The sequence below is a fragment of the Adiantum capillus-veneris genome, chromosome 17 (assembly GCF_014529385.1).
Source record: "Adiantum capillus-veneris isolate H3 chromosome 17, ASM1452938v2, whole genome shotgun sequence".
Classification (NCBI taxonomy): Eukaryota; Viridiplantae; Streptophyta; class Polypodiopsida; order Polypodiales; family Pteridaceae; genus Adiantum; species Adiantum capillus-veneris.
The window spans coordinates 81,600,168-81,617,836 of record NC_140947.1 but is presented as its reverse complement, the minus strand read 5'-3'; the positions used below and the strand labels follow the sequence as shown (position 1 = coordinate 81,617,836).

At 43.8% G+C, this 17,669-nt stretch overlaps 1 protein-coding gene across 1 annotated transcript in view; it reads left to right on the top strand.

Moving 5' to 3' along the window:
- Positions 1-17,669, top strand: part of ELO1 (Paxneb protein-like protein) — a 73,361-nt gene that overhangs the window by 28,094 nt on the left and 27,598 nt on the right. The window contains exons 3-5 of the mRNA XM_086487087.1: positions 2,212-2,317; positions 2,394-2,550; positions 3,899-3,968. Coding sequence (XP_086343213.1) covers positions 2,212-2,317; positions 2,394-2,550; positions 3,899-3,968 — 333 coding nt within the window. The remainder of the gene's footprint in view (positions 1-2,211; positions 2,318-2,393; positions 2,551-3,898; positions 3,969-17,669) is intronic.

The window sequence follows — 17,669 nt, the reverse complement described above, 5'->3', positions numbered from 1 at the left end:
CTTGATTCTCGAGGATTTGGATTAAGGAACGGAAGTTCCTTTGGAATAGGGTTTTGCCCTAGGAATAGGAAGTCGAAGCTTCCAGGAACCAAGTCTTATTCTAGAACGAACGTGGTAATATGTTCGCCTCAAGTGGTTGTATAGACTTCTCCTCAATAATAAAGATACTATTACGTGGGGGGACCAACCCATCTTCTGGTCCCTAGTACTGTGGCGATCTTCTCACTCTCTCTCCCTCTCTCTATCTATTTCTCTCTATATCCTCTGGCTTCAGTTAACTGATAAGTTCTATTTATCCAAATATATTCTATATTGCTATGCGCTTCCGTTTATGACAAAGACTCCTACAGCCTTTACCTATTCCTGATCGATCTTGGGAAAGTATAACGATGGACTTCATTTATTGATCTTCCAAAGACTCAGAGTGGGCATGATGGTATTTGGACCACAATCAACAGATTCAACAAGCAGGTTCTTGTTACCAATAAAGAAGATAGTGAAAGCCAACCACTCGGCGAAACTATTTCTCACAGATTTTTAGACTACATGGCATGCCTACTTCTATAGTGTCAGATAGAGACCCTAGATTCACGAGTTTGTTTTGGAGAGCAGTGTGGGAGAATATAGGTACTTAACTTAAATTCTCATCGTCGTTTCATCCATAGATGGTTGGGCAATCAAAGATAGCCAATTCAATGGTTTTGGACTTGTTGAATTCGTACTTCTCTGACAACAAGACTGAGTGGGAGAAGTATTTGCCTCTGTTGGAGTTGGCTTACAACGACATTGTTCACACGTCTACAGGGAAGGCGCCATTTGAGGTTGTTGAGGGTGGTAGAAAGGTTTAGTGCACCAAGGACAAGATTTTTGAAGCAGATCAATGCACACAAGATATGGAGATTGCTTTTGCCAAGGTAAAGGAGGGTTTGCAGCCACTAATGTCTCCATGAGATTTGTGAGTCTACTGACAGGCGGATAGTATTCTGTGGAATAACTTTACGAAAAGATGTACATTGAAATGGGAATTCGTGAAATGAACTTCTTACATGAGCTCTTTAATGTGTGTATAGTTTGAGTATGCGTCAAAACGATGAAGTGATTGCAGCATTTTATTTGTTTCACCTGACGCGTGATGTGAATGTGATAGTAACGAGATCAAGACATCCGTGAAAAGATAAACGCGGTCTGGATGTGATTGCTAAATTAGTTACAATGATCACAATTCGTATACGAGATCTCGATGGGGAGAATGATCATTGATGTGATTGTGATGTGACTTTAGTGATGGTCGTCTTTGGGCAAGTGCTAGATGTGTGTAGTCTAGTGCATGGGTACATAGGCTCAATGTCTACTGAGCTAGTTTCTATACTTTGTTTGTTTTACAAGCGTAATTGACGGCGATTATGCCCTTCAAGAGGGGGTTTTGTCACAAGTGTGATGGTGGACCTTAAATGGACCTTAAAGGGCCCATTCAAAGAGGCTGAACGATTTAAAATAAAGTGAGGCTCAAAAATTGCGTGGGCAAGGGCTGGTGGCAGCCTTTGTAAAATGCACGTTAAAATACGGACTGCCATGTGGCAGTCCGTACGGCCAGGCAGGGGAGTTTTTCGCGTGAGGTTTTGGACGCCCAGCTTTTGGCTGTGAAAAGCAACTAAGGGGCACCCAGTTTAGGGGCCCCTTGTACTCTTTATAAGTGTGGTTAGGGCTCTTCCTCCGACGGATAAGCTTGGGAGCATCGCAGAGAACAGACTTTCAGCTATTGTACTTTGTGAACCATCGATCAAGAAAGAAATACCGAGAGGGGCGCCAATGCATCTGGAAGGCAGAACTCCGTTTTGTGTTGATTTCTTGCTTGGGTATCCAAGCCTCTTACAGAAGGGCTTTGCCTGAACTGCTAAATTTGAAAGAGTTTGGATTTATTCAGACAAGATGCATCATTTCCCTGATCTATTATAACCTTTATCTATTTCTGTTTAGAAGTATTTTGCTTCCTTCATTTGTAGTATTGTTCGTGCAAGGGTTAATAACTTGGATGGGAAAACTTGTTGGTCTCGTATTGCCCTTGTTAACGTTCGACTTAAGTCCTATTGATAGCTCGGCTCTTTTAGTCTTGTGAGAGGTGTTAAGAGTTCAAAGGTTGTATTATGGTCCGGTAATTCATGTTGTAAGTTTTGCGTTTCCTTGTTCTTTCTTATGATAATGATCAATTAGGTAGGAGGTTTGAGGATTGCTTGGCAATATCGCAAGTTTATCAATGAGCAGCAGTCTCTAGAAGACCGCCGACTTCAGCAGCAGAAGTTGCTCAATCAGTCACTTGGTAATTGTTGTGTTTGTTTCTCCATTTATAATATAGAACAGATATTTTTTTAAGGATATAATAATTCTATGAACAGGGGTGAAGCAGGAGTATTGCGATTCATTTGACGTGAGGAAGCAAGTGGAGAGGGCACTTTTAACATCTGGGCATGTCGAATGCGTAAATTTTCAGTCAGAGATGACATTGACACAGCTGCAAGAACGGTGCCAAAACTTTTGCACAAGATTATTAAGGTATGCTGTGTATAGTTGTGTGAGATGGCTGTCATGGTTTTGCAGTGCAATTGTTTGAGTGCTACCAAGCTTTATTTAAATTAAAGCGCTTTGATGATGGGTGATAAGATCACATTTTCAACTGTTTCTGTGGTGAGTACAATCAATTTCGTTCTTATTGATGGTTCAAGCAGATAGCTGAATCCAAGTCAATAAGAACATACTAATTATCTTAAAAGTCAACAATCCAGCTTTGTGGGAGGGTTTCCATTTTTATCCTGGTAGATTGTCTAATTGTCCAAGGCTGGGAGTAAACTTTGTAATGGTTAGACATTGTTGTTTGTGCTGACGATGTGTCAATATTAGGAAATTTTAGGCAAAATTAGATTGATTGTTATTTTTGGTCTATGGGTTGTATAATGAATATTCAAGGTCTTCTATTCAACCTTTCAAGCTTGGAGCTTTTCTTCGTCTGTTTCAAGGTTTGACACTGAGAAGTTTCTCTTACAAGACGAGTACACAAGCTTATTTTGCATCTTTTGATGAGGTTTCTTCTTCCCTGCATTGTTTATTGGAGCATGCTGTTTCTTGTGCAAATACTGGAAGTATACAGGTTGTGAAATTTGGAAAGGTGGAGTAGTTTCTGACGAAACAAAATGGCAGGTTGGCCTGAACTAGTACGAACTAGTACAAGATGTAATAGTATTAGCAGGAAATTTCTCATATTCTAGCTTAATTTATTAGCTCTGCGTGGATTTTTATTGGACAATGATGTGCCTCAATCATCATAATATGAAACAGTCCCTTAGTTATTACAATCCTTGGTTTCTTTGAATCCTACCTATGTGGCTAGTTTTTCCTCCTTGAATATGTCTGAAGCTCTGTATTGTGGTTCTCAATGCTGCTTCTCCTTAAAATGTCGAGAGGCCTATGGTGTGGTTGTTGATGGATGAAATGTTTTTCTTGTTACGATTCTTCTGTCTTTTTATTTTTTGCATTTTGGAATTCATATCTTTTGTTTCAACATGCTCTATTTGGACCTAGTATTTCTCGAAATTGGTGTTACTGGGTCTATCTGCTCGACGCTCTGTGAATTGAGGCCCTTAATCTTTGTTGCTATTATCTCTTTTGATTCATCCTGTTATTCATAGAGCGAATGTTTTGGTGTTGACTGACCTGCTAGCTGCATGGTTTGTGTAGTAGGAGAATAAACTGGGATAGCTCATTAAGTTTCCTTGCAATATATTGTAGTAGATATACTTTTATCTTGTTGTTGATGTTTGGAATGGCTTGTGCTCTTGAGTTTGATATTCGACGTTCGGAATGGCTTGTGTTCTTGTGTTTGATGTTGCAATTATCCTGTTTCCAGGCCTCAGCAACAAATGGGCCGTATCGTTTTACAATCTTTGTGCGCTCCTCAAGGATTATTCTTTGACAAGGTAAAATGGCTAGTCACCCTTTTTTGAATGTTCATTTTGCTGTACATACATTAGATGGTATATGCTTTTCTAGGTTAAGTGAGGAACTTGACTGTTGTTATGTTGAGGGGCATATTCCTACAACATGCCATGGCATTTGCGTAATGGTGTGCACATATATTCTTGTCAAGGCTTTTGAATCTTGGCCCTTCTCATGCCTCTCTCTCTCTCTCTCTCTCTCTCTCTCTCTCTCTCTCTCCACTAGACAATCAGAGGAGCAGCCACTAGTGCAAAGCTCAGCTCATACTCACACTTGCAGTACTCTCATTGAAATCGAGCATCGGAGCTAGGGAGATGGTCCAATCAGTAGCACCTCTAGTTTCACTTAAAAATCCCCCCTCTTTTTTGTACCTAGACATGGTATCAGATTCTCCTGTCTGTATTGGTTTGGTCTCATAGGTCATTTTGGCCTTTTTCAAAGACGTTAATATATCATGTCATTTCTGTGTGTGTGTGTGTGTGTGTGTGTGCGTGCGCGCGCGCTTCATGAGTGCCCCATGTTGAGGTCATCTCATGATTCATAACTGATCTACCCTTTCTCTTGGTGTGACACATTGCCCACTACATTTGTCACATCATGTCTAGTTTGTACGTCAAAGGCTTTTTCATATTTATCTATCTTGAAGATGTTGAACTTAACTCTCTCTCTCTCTCTCTCTCTCTCTCCACCCCCCATGTCGTGCCCTCCTGTCTGTCGAAATTTTGATTTTTTTTTTGGGAAATTCTGAAATTCAAGAATTTTGCAGAAATTTTGCGAAATTCAGAAATTCAGAAATTTAGGAATTTTTCAGAAGCAGAAACAGAAACTCGAAAATGGTGTTCTGAATTGCAGAGATCGTAGACAGGTGTGGAATAATCATGTATGCATGATGTGGGAACACCTATATGCATAGTATGGTTCATAATTGTTGAGATTCTAAACAAATGTGGAATAATCTTGTATGCATAATGTGGAAACACCTATATACATGTTACTCAAGAAGGATGCAAAAGTACGATCATGAAACACACTTGAAGAGGGAGAGCTTCAATCCTCAGTAATTGAAGAACTCAACATGATTAAAGAACAAGTGCGGGCCATCAAAGAAGGGGAGAAGCAACACAAAGAATGACGATTTTTGGGGTGGATGTTATTACAAAGACCCAAGAGAAAGCGAACGAGGCCAAGAAATGGATCAAGATCGCCAAGAAAGGAAAAGACAAGGAAACAACCCCCACACCCCCTATCATTAACTTGACACTAGAAGAGGAGCAAAGGAGACGTGTGCGTGCCTTACATGGGGCCAAGATAATGTTGATGAATAGGTAAAAAGAACACATGACTATGATGGGGGTTAATGAGCCGACGTATATGAGGGCTTGGGAGAGTGGGAAATAAGTAAACTGGAAGCAAGGGGGAAACCTCAAAGGAAAGGGTACTTATCCTTCGTTTCCCCTTCATGGAAGCGAAGGGCTTTGAAGAAGAGACAAACTCTTAAGAAGATTGGTATCTTTCTTGGAGATGACTTCACGCTCTCGTAGATTGCTCAAATGCAAGAGGTAATACCGGGTATTGGAGTGGCAAGGGAAAAAGGTAAGATTGCTTTTTACCCGGTGCAAGACCTATGGGATGTAACAGACTTGGACACTCCAAGTCATGTCTATCACGACAGCACCAATAACCACTTCAAAACAGTTCACAGTTCACAATTTATTCGACACTGGCCCGGCGGAGCTCTGTGCCTAGAGATATTGGCCCCAAAGACTGGTGCCCCTTTCGGTATTTCTTTTTGTATTAATCTGTGTTCAAAGTATAAGAGTGCGGGCAGGCGCTCACACTCAGACTCTGCGTCCAGATGCTCTGAGTTGTGAGAGGCCTACCCGTGTATTTAAAGGTTACAAGGGTTGCCAAAAGCAGAGCCCCAAAAGTTGAAAATCAAAAGCTTAAAGCTTGTAAAAATAAAGCAGTATTTTCTCTCTCTCTCTCTCTCTCTTGCAAAATAGAGCAAAGAGGCTTTCTCTCTCTCTCTTGCTAAAAACAAAGCAAGAGACTCTCTCTCTCTCTCTCTCTCTCTCTCTCTCTCTCTCTCTCTCTCTCTCCCCCCCAAAGCGTAGGAAAAAGCAATGCCAAAATCTGTCAAGAGCTGCCAGCGCAATCTGCGCCGCAAAACGCGGGCTGCCATGTCAGCAGTGTCACCGCCAGCCAAATCAGCAGGTTAGGGTTAGGGTTAGGGCAGAATTATGGTTAGGGTTTCTGCAGAGCGGGCAGCCACGTCATCACTTTGTGACATACCCCCCTCTTGAAAGCATTGTAATCGCCCTCGATTACGCCTGCAAAACAGATAGAGGCCATAAACCATCTTAGCAGACACTGATTGTTAGTACCTACGTACTAGGAACACACATCTAGCACATGTACCAATCGACAGTCACATCACACGACATCATAGGACATCACCAGACATCACATGACATTCAACATTCATTCGGATCTTAGACCATGATTTATCGGCAATGTAGCTAGCAATCGCATCTAGATCTAGTTGGGACCTCATAGATGTCCGATTGACTAACCCCTATTGCAACCATGTCTGTTCGAGATCATTTAGACCAAAATGCTGCAGTCATTTTGTCTATCAGTTCCTGCACTTAAAAACAAGTCAAGAACAAATCAGTTTCATTTTTAGGAATTCCGTTTCATAAAGTCATACAGCAGAATACTATCAGCTCTCAGTATCCCTGAAGCTCAAAGAGACATCAGTGACTCTAGTATCAAAATCGAGGCATCTATTGACAAAGGAGCTTTCCCCTCTTGTGCATCCCACTGCACCAGATCTTCGGCCAAGCTGAATTCTGGGTTCCATTTGGAGTAGACTATGCTAAACCAAAAGTTCCGAGGTAAAGTTTCACAATTTGAGGAGTATCTGCTAGGTCCTCCTCCTCCATCCACTTCGCATCCAATGCAGGATAGTTCTTGAATTTAACCAAGAACCGCCTTCGGACTTTACCTTTATTCTTTGTGTTCTTATGTGCCAAAATCTGTTCAGGAACAAGGATTGCCTTATTTTCTTCCACTTAGGGTTGCTTATCAAGCTCCCCATCATCAGGCACATCACCTTTAAAAGGTTTCAAGAGACTCACATGGAGTGCATTGTGAATCCTCCAAGTGTGAGGCAGTTTCAGTTGGAAGGAGATCTTTTCAGAGATCTGGAAAGGTTCGTAGTATCACATACTAAGCTTTGGAAAAAGCCTCTCCTTTCCCTTCGTCTTTCTCAGGCGTGCCTTCTCAAAACGTAAGAGAACCCAATCATCCTCCTTCAGTTTCAAATCGTGACGATAGCGATCCGCTGCCTTGTTCTCTCGTTTCTTGAGATTTCTGCAAAGCCTCGTGGACCTTGGCAAAAGCCGTATCTAAGTCGCGCGTATACTCATAAGCTTCAAAAATCTCATCTTTCGTGCTTAGGAAGGATGGAACTTTCGCAGCACCTTCAACAATCTCAAATGACGCCTTCCCCGTCGAAGAGTGTATCGTGTTATTGTAGGCAAATTCTACCAAAGGTAGATACTTTTCCCATTGAGTCTTTTGATCCGAGATATAAGACTTCAAAATATTTAAAACCACTGAATTGGCAATCTCCGATTGCCCGTCAGTCTGCGGGTGGCTCCGGGTGGAACGATGACGAGAACTGCAACCGCGTGCCAGTGTTCTCCCAAATTGCCTTCCAAAACAAACTCGTAAATCTGGGGTCCCGGTCGGACACAATCGTCTTTGTAATCTGAAGATCTGGGCCACAAACTCTCTCGCTAAGTGATCCGGCTTGACTGTTTTCTTCACTGGAATGAAATGAGCGTGCTTGCTAAATCTGTCAATAACAGTCCAAATACCATCGTGACCACTCTGTGTTCTAAAAATGAAATCCATTGCAATACTTTCCAAGGGGTGGGTGGGTATGGGCAAAGACTGTAACAATCCCTGTGCTTTATGCCTGTCAAACTTGACCTTTTGGCATACCAAGCAAGTGCGCACAAACTCTTCCACATCCTTCTTGAGTCTGGGCCAAAAGAAGTATCTCTCTACTCCTTTCATGGTGGTAGCAATGCCACGGTGACTCGTAAAAGGTGGACAGTGGCATTTGGTCTTAACCTTTTCCCTCAACGGCTGTGTAACGCACAACATGGTTTTTCTCATCAAGTAGCCATCCCGAATGGAATATCCCTCTACTGTCTCCCCATCCCGTATCCGTGTGAAAACGCCTGCAAAGTTAGAATGTGTGGCATAGTGGTCGACCATATCCTCGAAGCTCCTATGATGTATCGCGGAAATAGCCAGAACCAACGGCTTCCGAGACAAAGCATTTGCCACCACATTCTTTTGTCCTTGAACATGGACAATCTGGAAGTGAAACTGTGACAAGATGTTCGCCCATCGCATCTGCTTTTCCGATAGCTTCTTCTGTGACTAGAAGGAGCGCAAACTCTGATGGCTCTCGTAAGCATGACATGGCCTTCTTGCATTAAGACCGCACCCAAACTACGACCACAAGCATCACAATATACTTCAAATGACTTCTGCAAGTCTGGCAAAGTCAAAACTTGTCCCGTAGTCAATTTCTCTTTCAATGTCTGAAAGGTAGTCATCTCTGTGGGTCCCCACGAAGAAGGGACTCCTTTTTGTGTCAAGATATGCAAAGGGGAGCAACCTCTGCAAACTTTCGAATGAAGCGCGTGTAGTACGAACACAGTCCCAAGAAGCTTCTAACTTCATGGACATTCTTTAAATCGGGCCAATCACGGATAGTCTTTATCTTGGCCGGATCCATTTGCATTCCTGTTGCTGATACAATGTGTTCCAAAAAGTGTATCTCTGGTAGGAAAAATTCACTTTTCTTTGCATAATCACTAACTTGTGATATCGTAATGCCTGAAAGACCTGAAGCAGATGATCTCTATGTTCTGCCTCATTCTTGGAGAAAACAATGATATCGTCAAAGAAAGTGCCAACATATAACCTGTACTCTCGGAAAATCCTGTCCATCAGCCGTTTAAATGTCGCCGGAGCATTGGTTAAGCCAAAAGGCATCACCAAAAACTCAAATAACCCAAAAGTTGTCCGAAATGCTATATTGTAGACGTCTCCCAGCACGATTCTGATCTGATGATATCCACTCTTCAAATCAATCTTGCTAAAGCACGAGGATCCCTGTTATATCATCGATCCTAGGAATCGAAAATCTGTTCTTGATGGTGATTTTGTTGAGAGCTCTATAATCAATGCACATTCTCCAAGATCCGTCTTTCTTCAAAACCAACAACACTGGAGAGCAATACGGTGAAGTACTAGGCTGGACAAGACCCTTTTCCAAGAGGTCTTTCACTTGGTTCATAATCTCTTTTCTGTGCTCGGGTCACACGGGAAGGTGGCCGGTTCGGTGGTGTGCTTCTAGGTATCAGATCAATGGTATGATCTTCAGGACGAGTAGGTGGTTACTCGCCTGGCAGGCCCTCTGAGAAGCAATCGGCATGAGTGTAGAAAATCTTGGCGTTCTTTATCAAGTTTAGACATATTTGTCCTATCCTCATCACTCAACTCTTTCATAAAGATCGAGTAAACAACAGACTGGATTTCATTAATTTAGAAATGGCCGAAGTCGATACAATAGGGACAGACTCGCCCTTAAGTTTGATGTCAAGTACAATTGTTCTGCCCTTCTTTGTAGTCAATGTCGCTTTCTTCGCCCGATAGTCGACCACAGCGTTGTTCTTCTGGTACCAGGGAATTCCCAAGAGGACATCACAACCTTCTAAAGGCATTATGTAAAAATCCTCGTGCCCCAAATACGCCTGGCAATGCAACCGAAGTTTGCCAATGACAGGTGTAATGGCTACATCCCTGCTAGGTGCCGCTAGAACAGCCTCCGCAAGTGGTCCCATCCGATCGGGAGTGATCTCGAGCCGCGCCGCCAATTCCAGTGAAATGAAGTTGGCCTTGGCTCCTCCATCAAAGAAGATCAAGGCTTCTTGGTCCTTCACTTTGCAAAGTTCTGTACTCTCGTCCATCGTGCTGGAATCGGTACCCACGCAATCTGGAACCAGTCCTGTTTATATCTTGCCTTTTCTTAGACGTTCCTCAGTTGCTCTCGAACTCTCAGGCCTTTTGTCGTCCTTGTCGTTCTGTTCTTTTTGTGCCTTTTTAGGGCACTTCGCGGAGATATGTCCAAATTCCCCGCATCCAAAGCACTTCCCCTCCCTGATGAAGCGAGCTCGCTCCTGAGGAGTAAGCTTGGGTCGTGCATCTTTCTTTTCTGAGTTGCTCTTTCTCTTTCTACCTTCATTTGCTGAAGTCTATTCGGCTCGTTGTGTCATGACCTCATTGGTGGGATAGGTCAGACTGTCAGAGTGAATGGCAAAACCCCGTTTCGCATGACTCATCAGCTCCTGAATAGAAGCTGACTTCTGTTCCAAGCAATGATCTCGGATCTTTGTAGGTAAACCCAAGATAAACCTCTCAATCTGCTCCTTGAACGAGATCTTCTTAAATGAAGATGCGGGTAGAATCTCTCGCAATAAGCATCCACTGTATCTTTCTTGGTCATCCGAAGATGGTTCCAAGCAGTTCGAATATCATGTTCATATTTTCGAGTCAACCAAGAAGAAATAAAAAGCCTCTTGAATTTCAGCCATTTAACTGGCGCAGTCTTGCTTAATAGAAGCGTGGATCACCAAGTTCGAGCATTCCCCTTAAAGTAAGAGGCAGCTCTCCGAATCTTAGAGTGCTATGAGTAACGCGCTCCCGCGAAAGCTATGTCAAACTGCTGTACAAAAGACGAAGCCTTCGAAGCATCTCTATAACCAAAAAGAGTGTCAAATTTAATTGACTATCCACCTTCCTTAAACTCTTGGACTTTCTTGCTTTTGTCTTCCAGAAAGTCATACTGGTTGGCTTTGTAAAAATTCTTCTTTGCGTAAGAGTAGTTGTCATCAGAGTCCGAACTGTTTGTAGACGAGTCCTCTGTAGAATTGTCAGTCACGTGGCGAGATTTAGACTTCTTTGCCTTTTTCTTGCCCTTTCCAATGCGATGCTTCTTTCTTCGCTTTTTGCCTTTTCTATCTTCTTGGCTTGAGTCAGATGAGCTAGAAGAACTGTCAGAAGGAGAAGAAGAAGAAGAACAGGGTACTCCTTCAAATCGAACATGCTTCTTCTGTTTCTTTGCCTTTTCAAATGTTGTTCGACGACCAAATAGCCCGGGAAGTCGGTGCCTTCTTCTGCCTTTTGCCGTGCTTTTCAGCTTTGTTTTGCGTGTCAAAAAGTTTAGCAATTCGTGCATCAACCACCTTTTCTAATTCCTTCTCTGTGTACATCCTGGGAGTAGGAGGTTTCTTGGGTGGTTCTGTGGTCTGCCGCCACTTCGTCTGCACCTCCTCGAAAGAGGTCTCGCTCATATATTTTTGCAAATTTTGGGTCCTTCGCAAAATTGAGCATCATCTTTGTTGCGTCGTCGATCAATTGCCGGCGCTCCATCTCTCGACGCTCCCCTGAGTAGGCCAAGGCGTGCCATACTCGCGTGAATCTTCGTTGTGATCCCTTCCCGCATCTTCGGATGCAGAGGGAGTCGACCGATCCTTGCCGGAAGCCATAGGTGCCGCGGGAAAAAAATTGGGATCGGATTTTCCGTAGAAGAGAAATCGACCGTGCTCTGATACCACTATAACAGACTTGGACACTCCAAGTCAAGAATCTACCACGACAGCACCAATAACCACTTCAAAACAGTTCGCAATTCACAATTTATTCGACACTGGCCCGGCGGAGTTCCGTGCCTAGAGATATTGGCCCCAAAGACTGGCGCCCCTTTCGGTATTTCTTTTTGTATTAATCTGTGTTCAAAGTACAAGAGTGCGGGCAGGCGCTCACACTCAGACTCTGCGTCGAGATGCTCTAAGTTGTGAGAGGCCTACCTGTGTATTTAAAGGTTACAAGGGTTGCCAAAAGCAGAGCCCCAAAAGCTGAAAATCAAAAGCTCAAGAGCTTGTAAAAATAAAGCAGTAATCTCTCTCTCTCTCTCTCTCTCTCTCTCGCGGTAAAATAGAGCAAAGAGGCTTTCTCTCTCTTGCTAAAAACAAAGCAAGAGACTCTCTCTCTCTCTCTCCAAAGCGTAGGAAAAAGCAATGCCAAAAGCTGTCAAAAGCTGCCAGCGCAATCTGCGTCGCAAAACGCGGGCTGACAAGTCAGCAGTGTCACCGCCAGAGTTAGGGTTAGGGCAGAGTTAGGGCAGAATTATGGTTAGGGTTAGGGCAGAATTAGGGTTAGGGTTAGGGCAAATTAGGGTTTCAGATTTTTAGGGTTAGGGTTGGGCAGAATTAGGGTTAGGGTTTCTACAGAGTTTGTGACATGGGACCACACTAAAGATGGCAGCATGGAATTGTAATGGGTGTCACAAACTGATGAAGTGTCAAAGCCCTGAAGAATGGAGTCAACTTATAGATGCCGGCAGAGGGGCCTAAACCCTAGAAGAAGCAAAAGCAACAGAAGAAAAAAGCAGCAGATTTCCGTCGGCCTATTGACGTGGCAGATTGTATGGATTTCCAGATTTAATGTTGAACCGATGACGTAGCAAACTGTACGGATTTTCACGTTTTGCACTGACTGCTGACGCGACAGCTGTAAAGAAATTCCGGATTTTACGCTAGCAGCTTTTGAGCATTGCTTTTGGACCAGAAGCTTTTGAGTTTGAAGGCCTTTCATGTAAACTGCTTTTCATGCTAAGTGCCTTTAAATATGAGGTTAGGGCTCAATTCTCTGGCATGCTTCCTGAACAAAGTGCAGAGTCTGGAGTGCCAGCTTGTACTGAGTTGATGCAATATAAAGATATACTGAAAGGGACGCCAAGGTTTGGGGCCAATACTCTTTGGGGTGGAATTCAGCCACTCCATGTCGCGTGTCGTCTCTCTTTCAGTTCAGTGGTTATTGAAGTGCTAAAAGTTTGTTCAATCTGTTCTTTTCTATTCGCACGTGGTGCTCGTCTTGTGAGAGTGGTATCAGAGCATTAGGCGTGTGCTTTTTTGAAAGCATACCGGTCCTACCAAAGAGCAGACAGAGCAAGATCGCACTTCCAAAGTTCATTGGAAATATTGGGTTCGTCCTTCGACCTCGGACTTATTAGCCACTCCCACCCTTACTTCATCGCGCATCGGACGCGCTCCCGTCTTCACCGCTCATGTCTTACATGGCATAAGCCATAAAGAACCCAATACATTGAATTCATGGACTGAGCAGAATATTTGCAGTTTCTGCTCAATGAGCTTCATGACATTCTTTCGCGGCATTCTTAGCAGAATCTTCTAATGCTGCAAAGTTTTCAACAATTTTTGAACTACATGTTACCCCTTCTGATACCCCAGGTGGTACCTCCTCCAGGTGGACTGAGCAGAATATTTGCAGTTTCTGCTCAATGAGCTTCATGACATTCTTTCGCGGCATTCTTAGCAGAATCTTCTAATGCTGCAAAGTTTTCAACAATTTTTGAACTACATGTTACCCCTTCTGATGCCCCAGGTGGTACCTCCTCCTCCGGCATCAGAAAGTACGAGAGCCTCCAACCGGCAACCTTCTCAGCCGTATGTTCCGATCGGGGGAGTCTTCAAGAATATGGTGCAGCCATCTGACCCTGATCCAGTGCAACCACCTTTGCCACCGCCATTGCCCCCACCTCCACCACCACCACTACCACCAGGCTACAATGGTTGGAGCCCATATGGATACCCTTATTATCCATACCCGGGATATGCACCTAACCAACCCAAAGATTTCAAAGATGGCGGCACGACAGTCAAATTTTTCACTTTTTCTGGGGTGAAAGATCGCAAGAAAGCATTGCAGTTCCTACAGCAATTCGACAACATCTATGCTTTGGGAAAATATACAGAAGAATCCAAGATCTCTCGAGCAGCTGGATTTCTTAAAGATAATGCTGTGCAATGGTGGAGTTCAATCGCTACACAACCGCATGCTCCAAGGACCTGACAAGCTTTCAAGACAGTTTTTGCATGTAGTTACACGACTTCGATGTTTGAAGTCTGGATTTTGGCAGAGTGGGGCAACTTGAAAATGCTTGCCACCGAAACCATGGACGACTATAACCAAAGGTTTCTCGACGTGTAGCATCCGGTGTCCTTCTTTAAGTTTATTTCCTTGGAGGACAAGTGCGAGCGTTACACCATTGGACTACCATCACCGTTGCAGGAATATTGTCTCTCCAAGCAAGTCTCTACCATGCAAGAGCTTATGGACCATCCCGCGATCGGCTACAAGCTCATGAAAGGAAAGTTGGAGTTTACTACAGAAGAACCTCCGGCCACTAACCAAAACTCTCGGCAACAATGAACAAATTCATGGGAATCTTGTGAAAACCAACCTCAACGGCCTCGTCTGATACAACGTCAACGAGACGCCTTGTTACAAGAAGGCCGATCCTTTGAATGTTTCCAAATAGGGCATACGTTCAATACATGTCTTGAGCGAGCCTCGACGTCCTCAGTGCAACCTTCTGCTCTTACGTCAGACGAATCCCCGGGGCCACCTCCGGCCAAGAAGACTAGACCTGCTATTGGACTAGTACCCGATATTTATGGTACACACCTCGAGAGTTTTAATGAATTATGCATAGCTTTTGGAAAAGTCAACAGGCTTTGTGTCGCTTTCGGCGCGGTCCAAAGAAGCAAGCGTTGTAGACCTTTATGAAGTTCAAGTATCGCACGACTCACACCTCAGAGTGGGCCGGTGAAGAGTCCCTTCCAGGATTCTGGATGCTATTGGTGATCTCCCTCGACGCCATACAGTTCGGTACTAGTACCTCACTTTGAAAAGGAGGGGATGTCACGTGACACATCCAACCCTATGTGTTCGTGGATGAGCTACAACATGATTAGGGTTTAGTCAGTCCAGTCAGTTTAGTTTTAGAAGTGATCTGGCACTTTTGTGAGTCTATTCGTAGACCGTGCATGCCCAGTCACTTAGTGTAGATGCATATCCTCTGGTTGCACACAGCATGATCATCAGTATTCCCATCAGAATCCATCGGGTTCCATCAGGGGAATTTTCCAATGCATTTAGCCTATTTTATCTATTTTTGGCATTTTTCACTTATTAATTTAAGTGACTTTCCAACAAAAGTAGGTAGGGCAATTTGGGTAAGAAAATATATAAGCAAACCAAAGCTAGCACTAAATGGCAGAAGAGGCAACAGGAGCTCCCGCTCAACAGGCACCTTCTTAGCAAGAACCCATCAGAACCGTGGCGTTTGGGTATTTCCTCATCGCCCACACCATCATCCAGCCTAGCGTTATCAATTTCTCACCATCGCCCACAAGCCTGGCGTTTGTCAGCATTGCAGGGTCGCATCCTTCACAGACAGGTCAGCGTTTCACTAACGCTAGGAGAGGCAGCCCAGCGTTTTGGTTTTCAGCCCATTCCGCGGTAGAGGCAGCCCAGCGTTTTTGGTTTTCAGCCATAAATGCAGCAGGTACAGCAGCGTTTTCAGCATCCCCCACAGTAGCAGATTCAGTCCTAGATGCATGCAGAAGACCCCCATTTTCAGCCCTCGAAAACGCAGCCAAAACAGTCATTTTCAGCCACCGAAACAGTCCCGAAATTCAGCAGATAGAAGACCACAGATTTCAGCCCTAAAGTCGTCGTCGTCACCACCGTCGTCGTCATCGGCATAGTCCCAAGTTGCATCAGTCCATTGCATACGCATTGTACCATTTTGTGCAATCATAAGTAGACCACTCTCGCCGACAAGAGTGGGGCCTTCGGAGGAGGGTTTTACAACGTCTCTGGTGTCATATCTCTCTTCTCTCTCTATCTCTCAGTCTCATACACTTGCACGCACACTGTCCATTCACTTTGTTTGTGATCATAGCATTCTCTCATTAAGAACGGAAGGCTCTCCCTTCCATAAGAACAAAAGGAACCTTGAGCACAGTTCGGAGCACTCATCTTGAGCAAAGCGCAAACATTCATTCCGCTGCACCTTACACAACGGCTTGAAAGCCCTTATTTTCTTTGACCCCGGAGCTATGGAGAACTTCATCCATTTAGAATTCTTGAAACAGATGCACTTTGATTATGATGTAGAGGGTGGAGAAATTGAAGTTGAGCTAGCCACGAGGCAAACTCAGAAAGTGGTACTGTTCATTGGTGCACTTCCAGTGACTATACAAGATTATCATGGAAAAGCCGATTTCCACATTATGAAGTTGGGCAATTGCGACGTTCTCTTGGGTATGCCCTGTCACGAGAAGAATGATGCAACTCTCCAGGTCCGGAACCGAACCATCACCGTGATGGAGAAGGGCAAGCCAATTGTCCTCAAAGTTCGGTTGTGCGAACAAAGCCCTGAATGACCTCTCTAGTTGTTTTTTAGTTAAATATTTTTGAACATTGTAAGTATTGTTTAATTTTTTTTTGAAATGAATGCTGTCTATTTTAAACCTGTCTTGGTGCCGATTTGAATTGTTTGACTGTGGTTTTAAATACTGGTTTCAATGTTCGGTGATTTTACTCCCGAGTTGAGAAGTAAGAAATAGTGTTTTGGTATTGTTTCAACCTCGGAACGACGCAGGCCGATGCCTGGGGAGCGTTCCATTGTATGCTAGAAAAGCTCTGAACGACGCAGACCGATGTCTGAGGAGCATTCCGTTGTATGGTTGAACCTCCAAGCGACGCAGACTGCTGTCTTGGGAGCGTTTGGTTGTACAGTCTTCTGAGCTCATGGCCCAGACCTTTTTAGGTTCTTTGCATGGGGAGTGACGAGGTAGCCGTTGAGCAGCTTCACACCGCAGACCGTTTGTCTTTGGGGAGTGCTCAACGGCACTGTTTGTTGTATGTTGTAACTTGTATATGTAAGCATTTGTGTTGCATTGTGATGTGCCAACGACTAAATATTTCTAATTGGATGAGATTGCCTAGGTATGTAATTTTAGTGCATCAAGACACCCGTGGAAGATCAATGTGGTTGTGATGGCTAATTTTACTACGCCAAAATATCAAGAGTTCTGATCTGGTCGAAAGGAGAAGCCAACTCCTTGATCAAAAGAGCTGAATGGAGAAGCTAACTCCTTACAAAAAGAGCAAATTGATTGTCCCTCGGAATGACCCTCAGAAATTTTTGAGCTAACGTCAGTTGTTTTGCAGATATGCTATAATCGCTAACGATTACTCTCTTTCAAGAAGGGGAGATGTCACAAACTGATGAACTGTCAAAGCCCTGAAGAATGGAGCCAACTTACAGATGCCGGCTGAGGGGCCTAAACCCTAGAAGAAGCATAAGCAACATAAGAAGAAAGCAACAGATTTCCGACGGCCTACTGACGTGGCAGATTGTACGGATTTTCGGATTTCACGTTGAATTGATGACGTGACAAACTGTACGGATTTCCGCGTTTTGCACTGACTGTTGACGTGGCAGCTGTACGTAATTCCGGATTTTACGTTGGCAGCTTTTGAGCATTGCTTTTTGACCAGAAGCTTTTGAATTTGAAGGCTTTTCATGTAAAGTGCTTTTCAGGCTAAGGGCCTTTAAATATGAGGTTAGGGCTCATTCTCTTGCATGCTTCCTGAAGAAAGTGCAGAGTCTGGAGTACCGACTTGTACTGAGTTGATGCAATATAAAGAATGTCACAAAG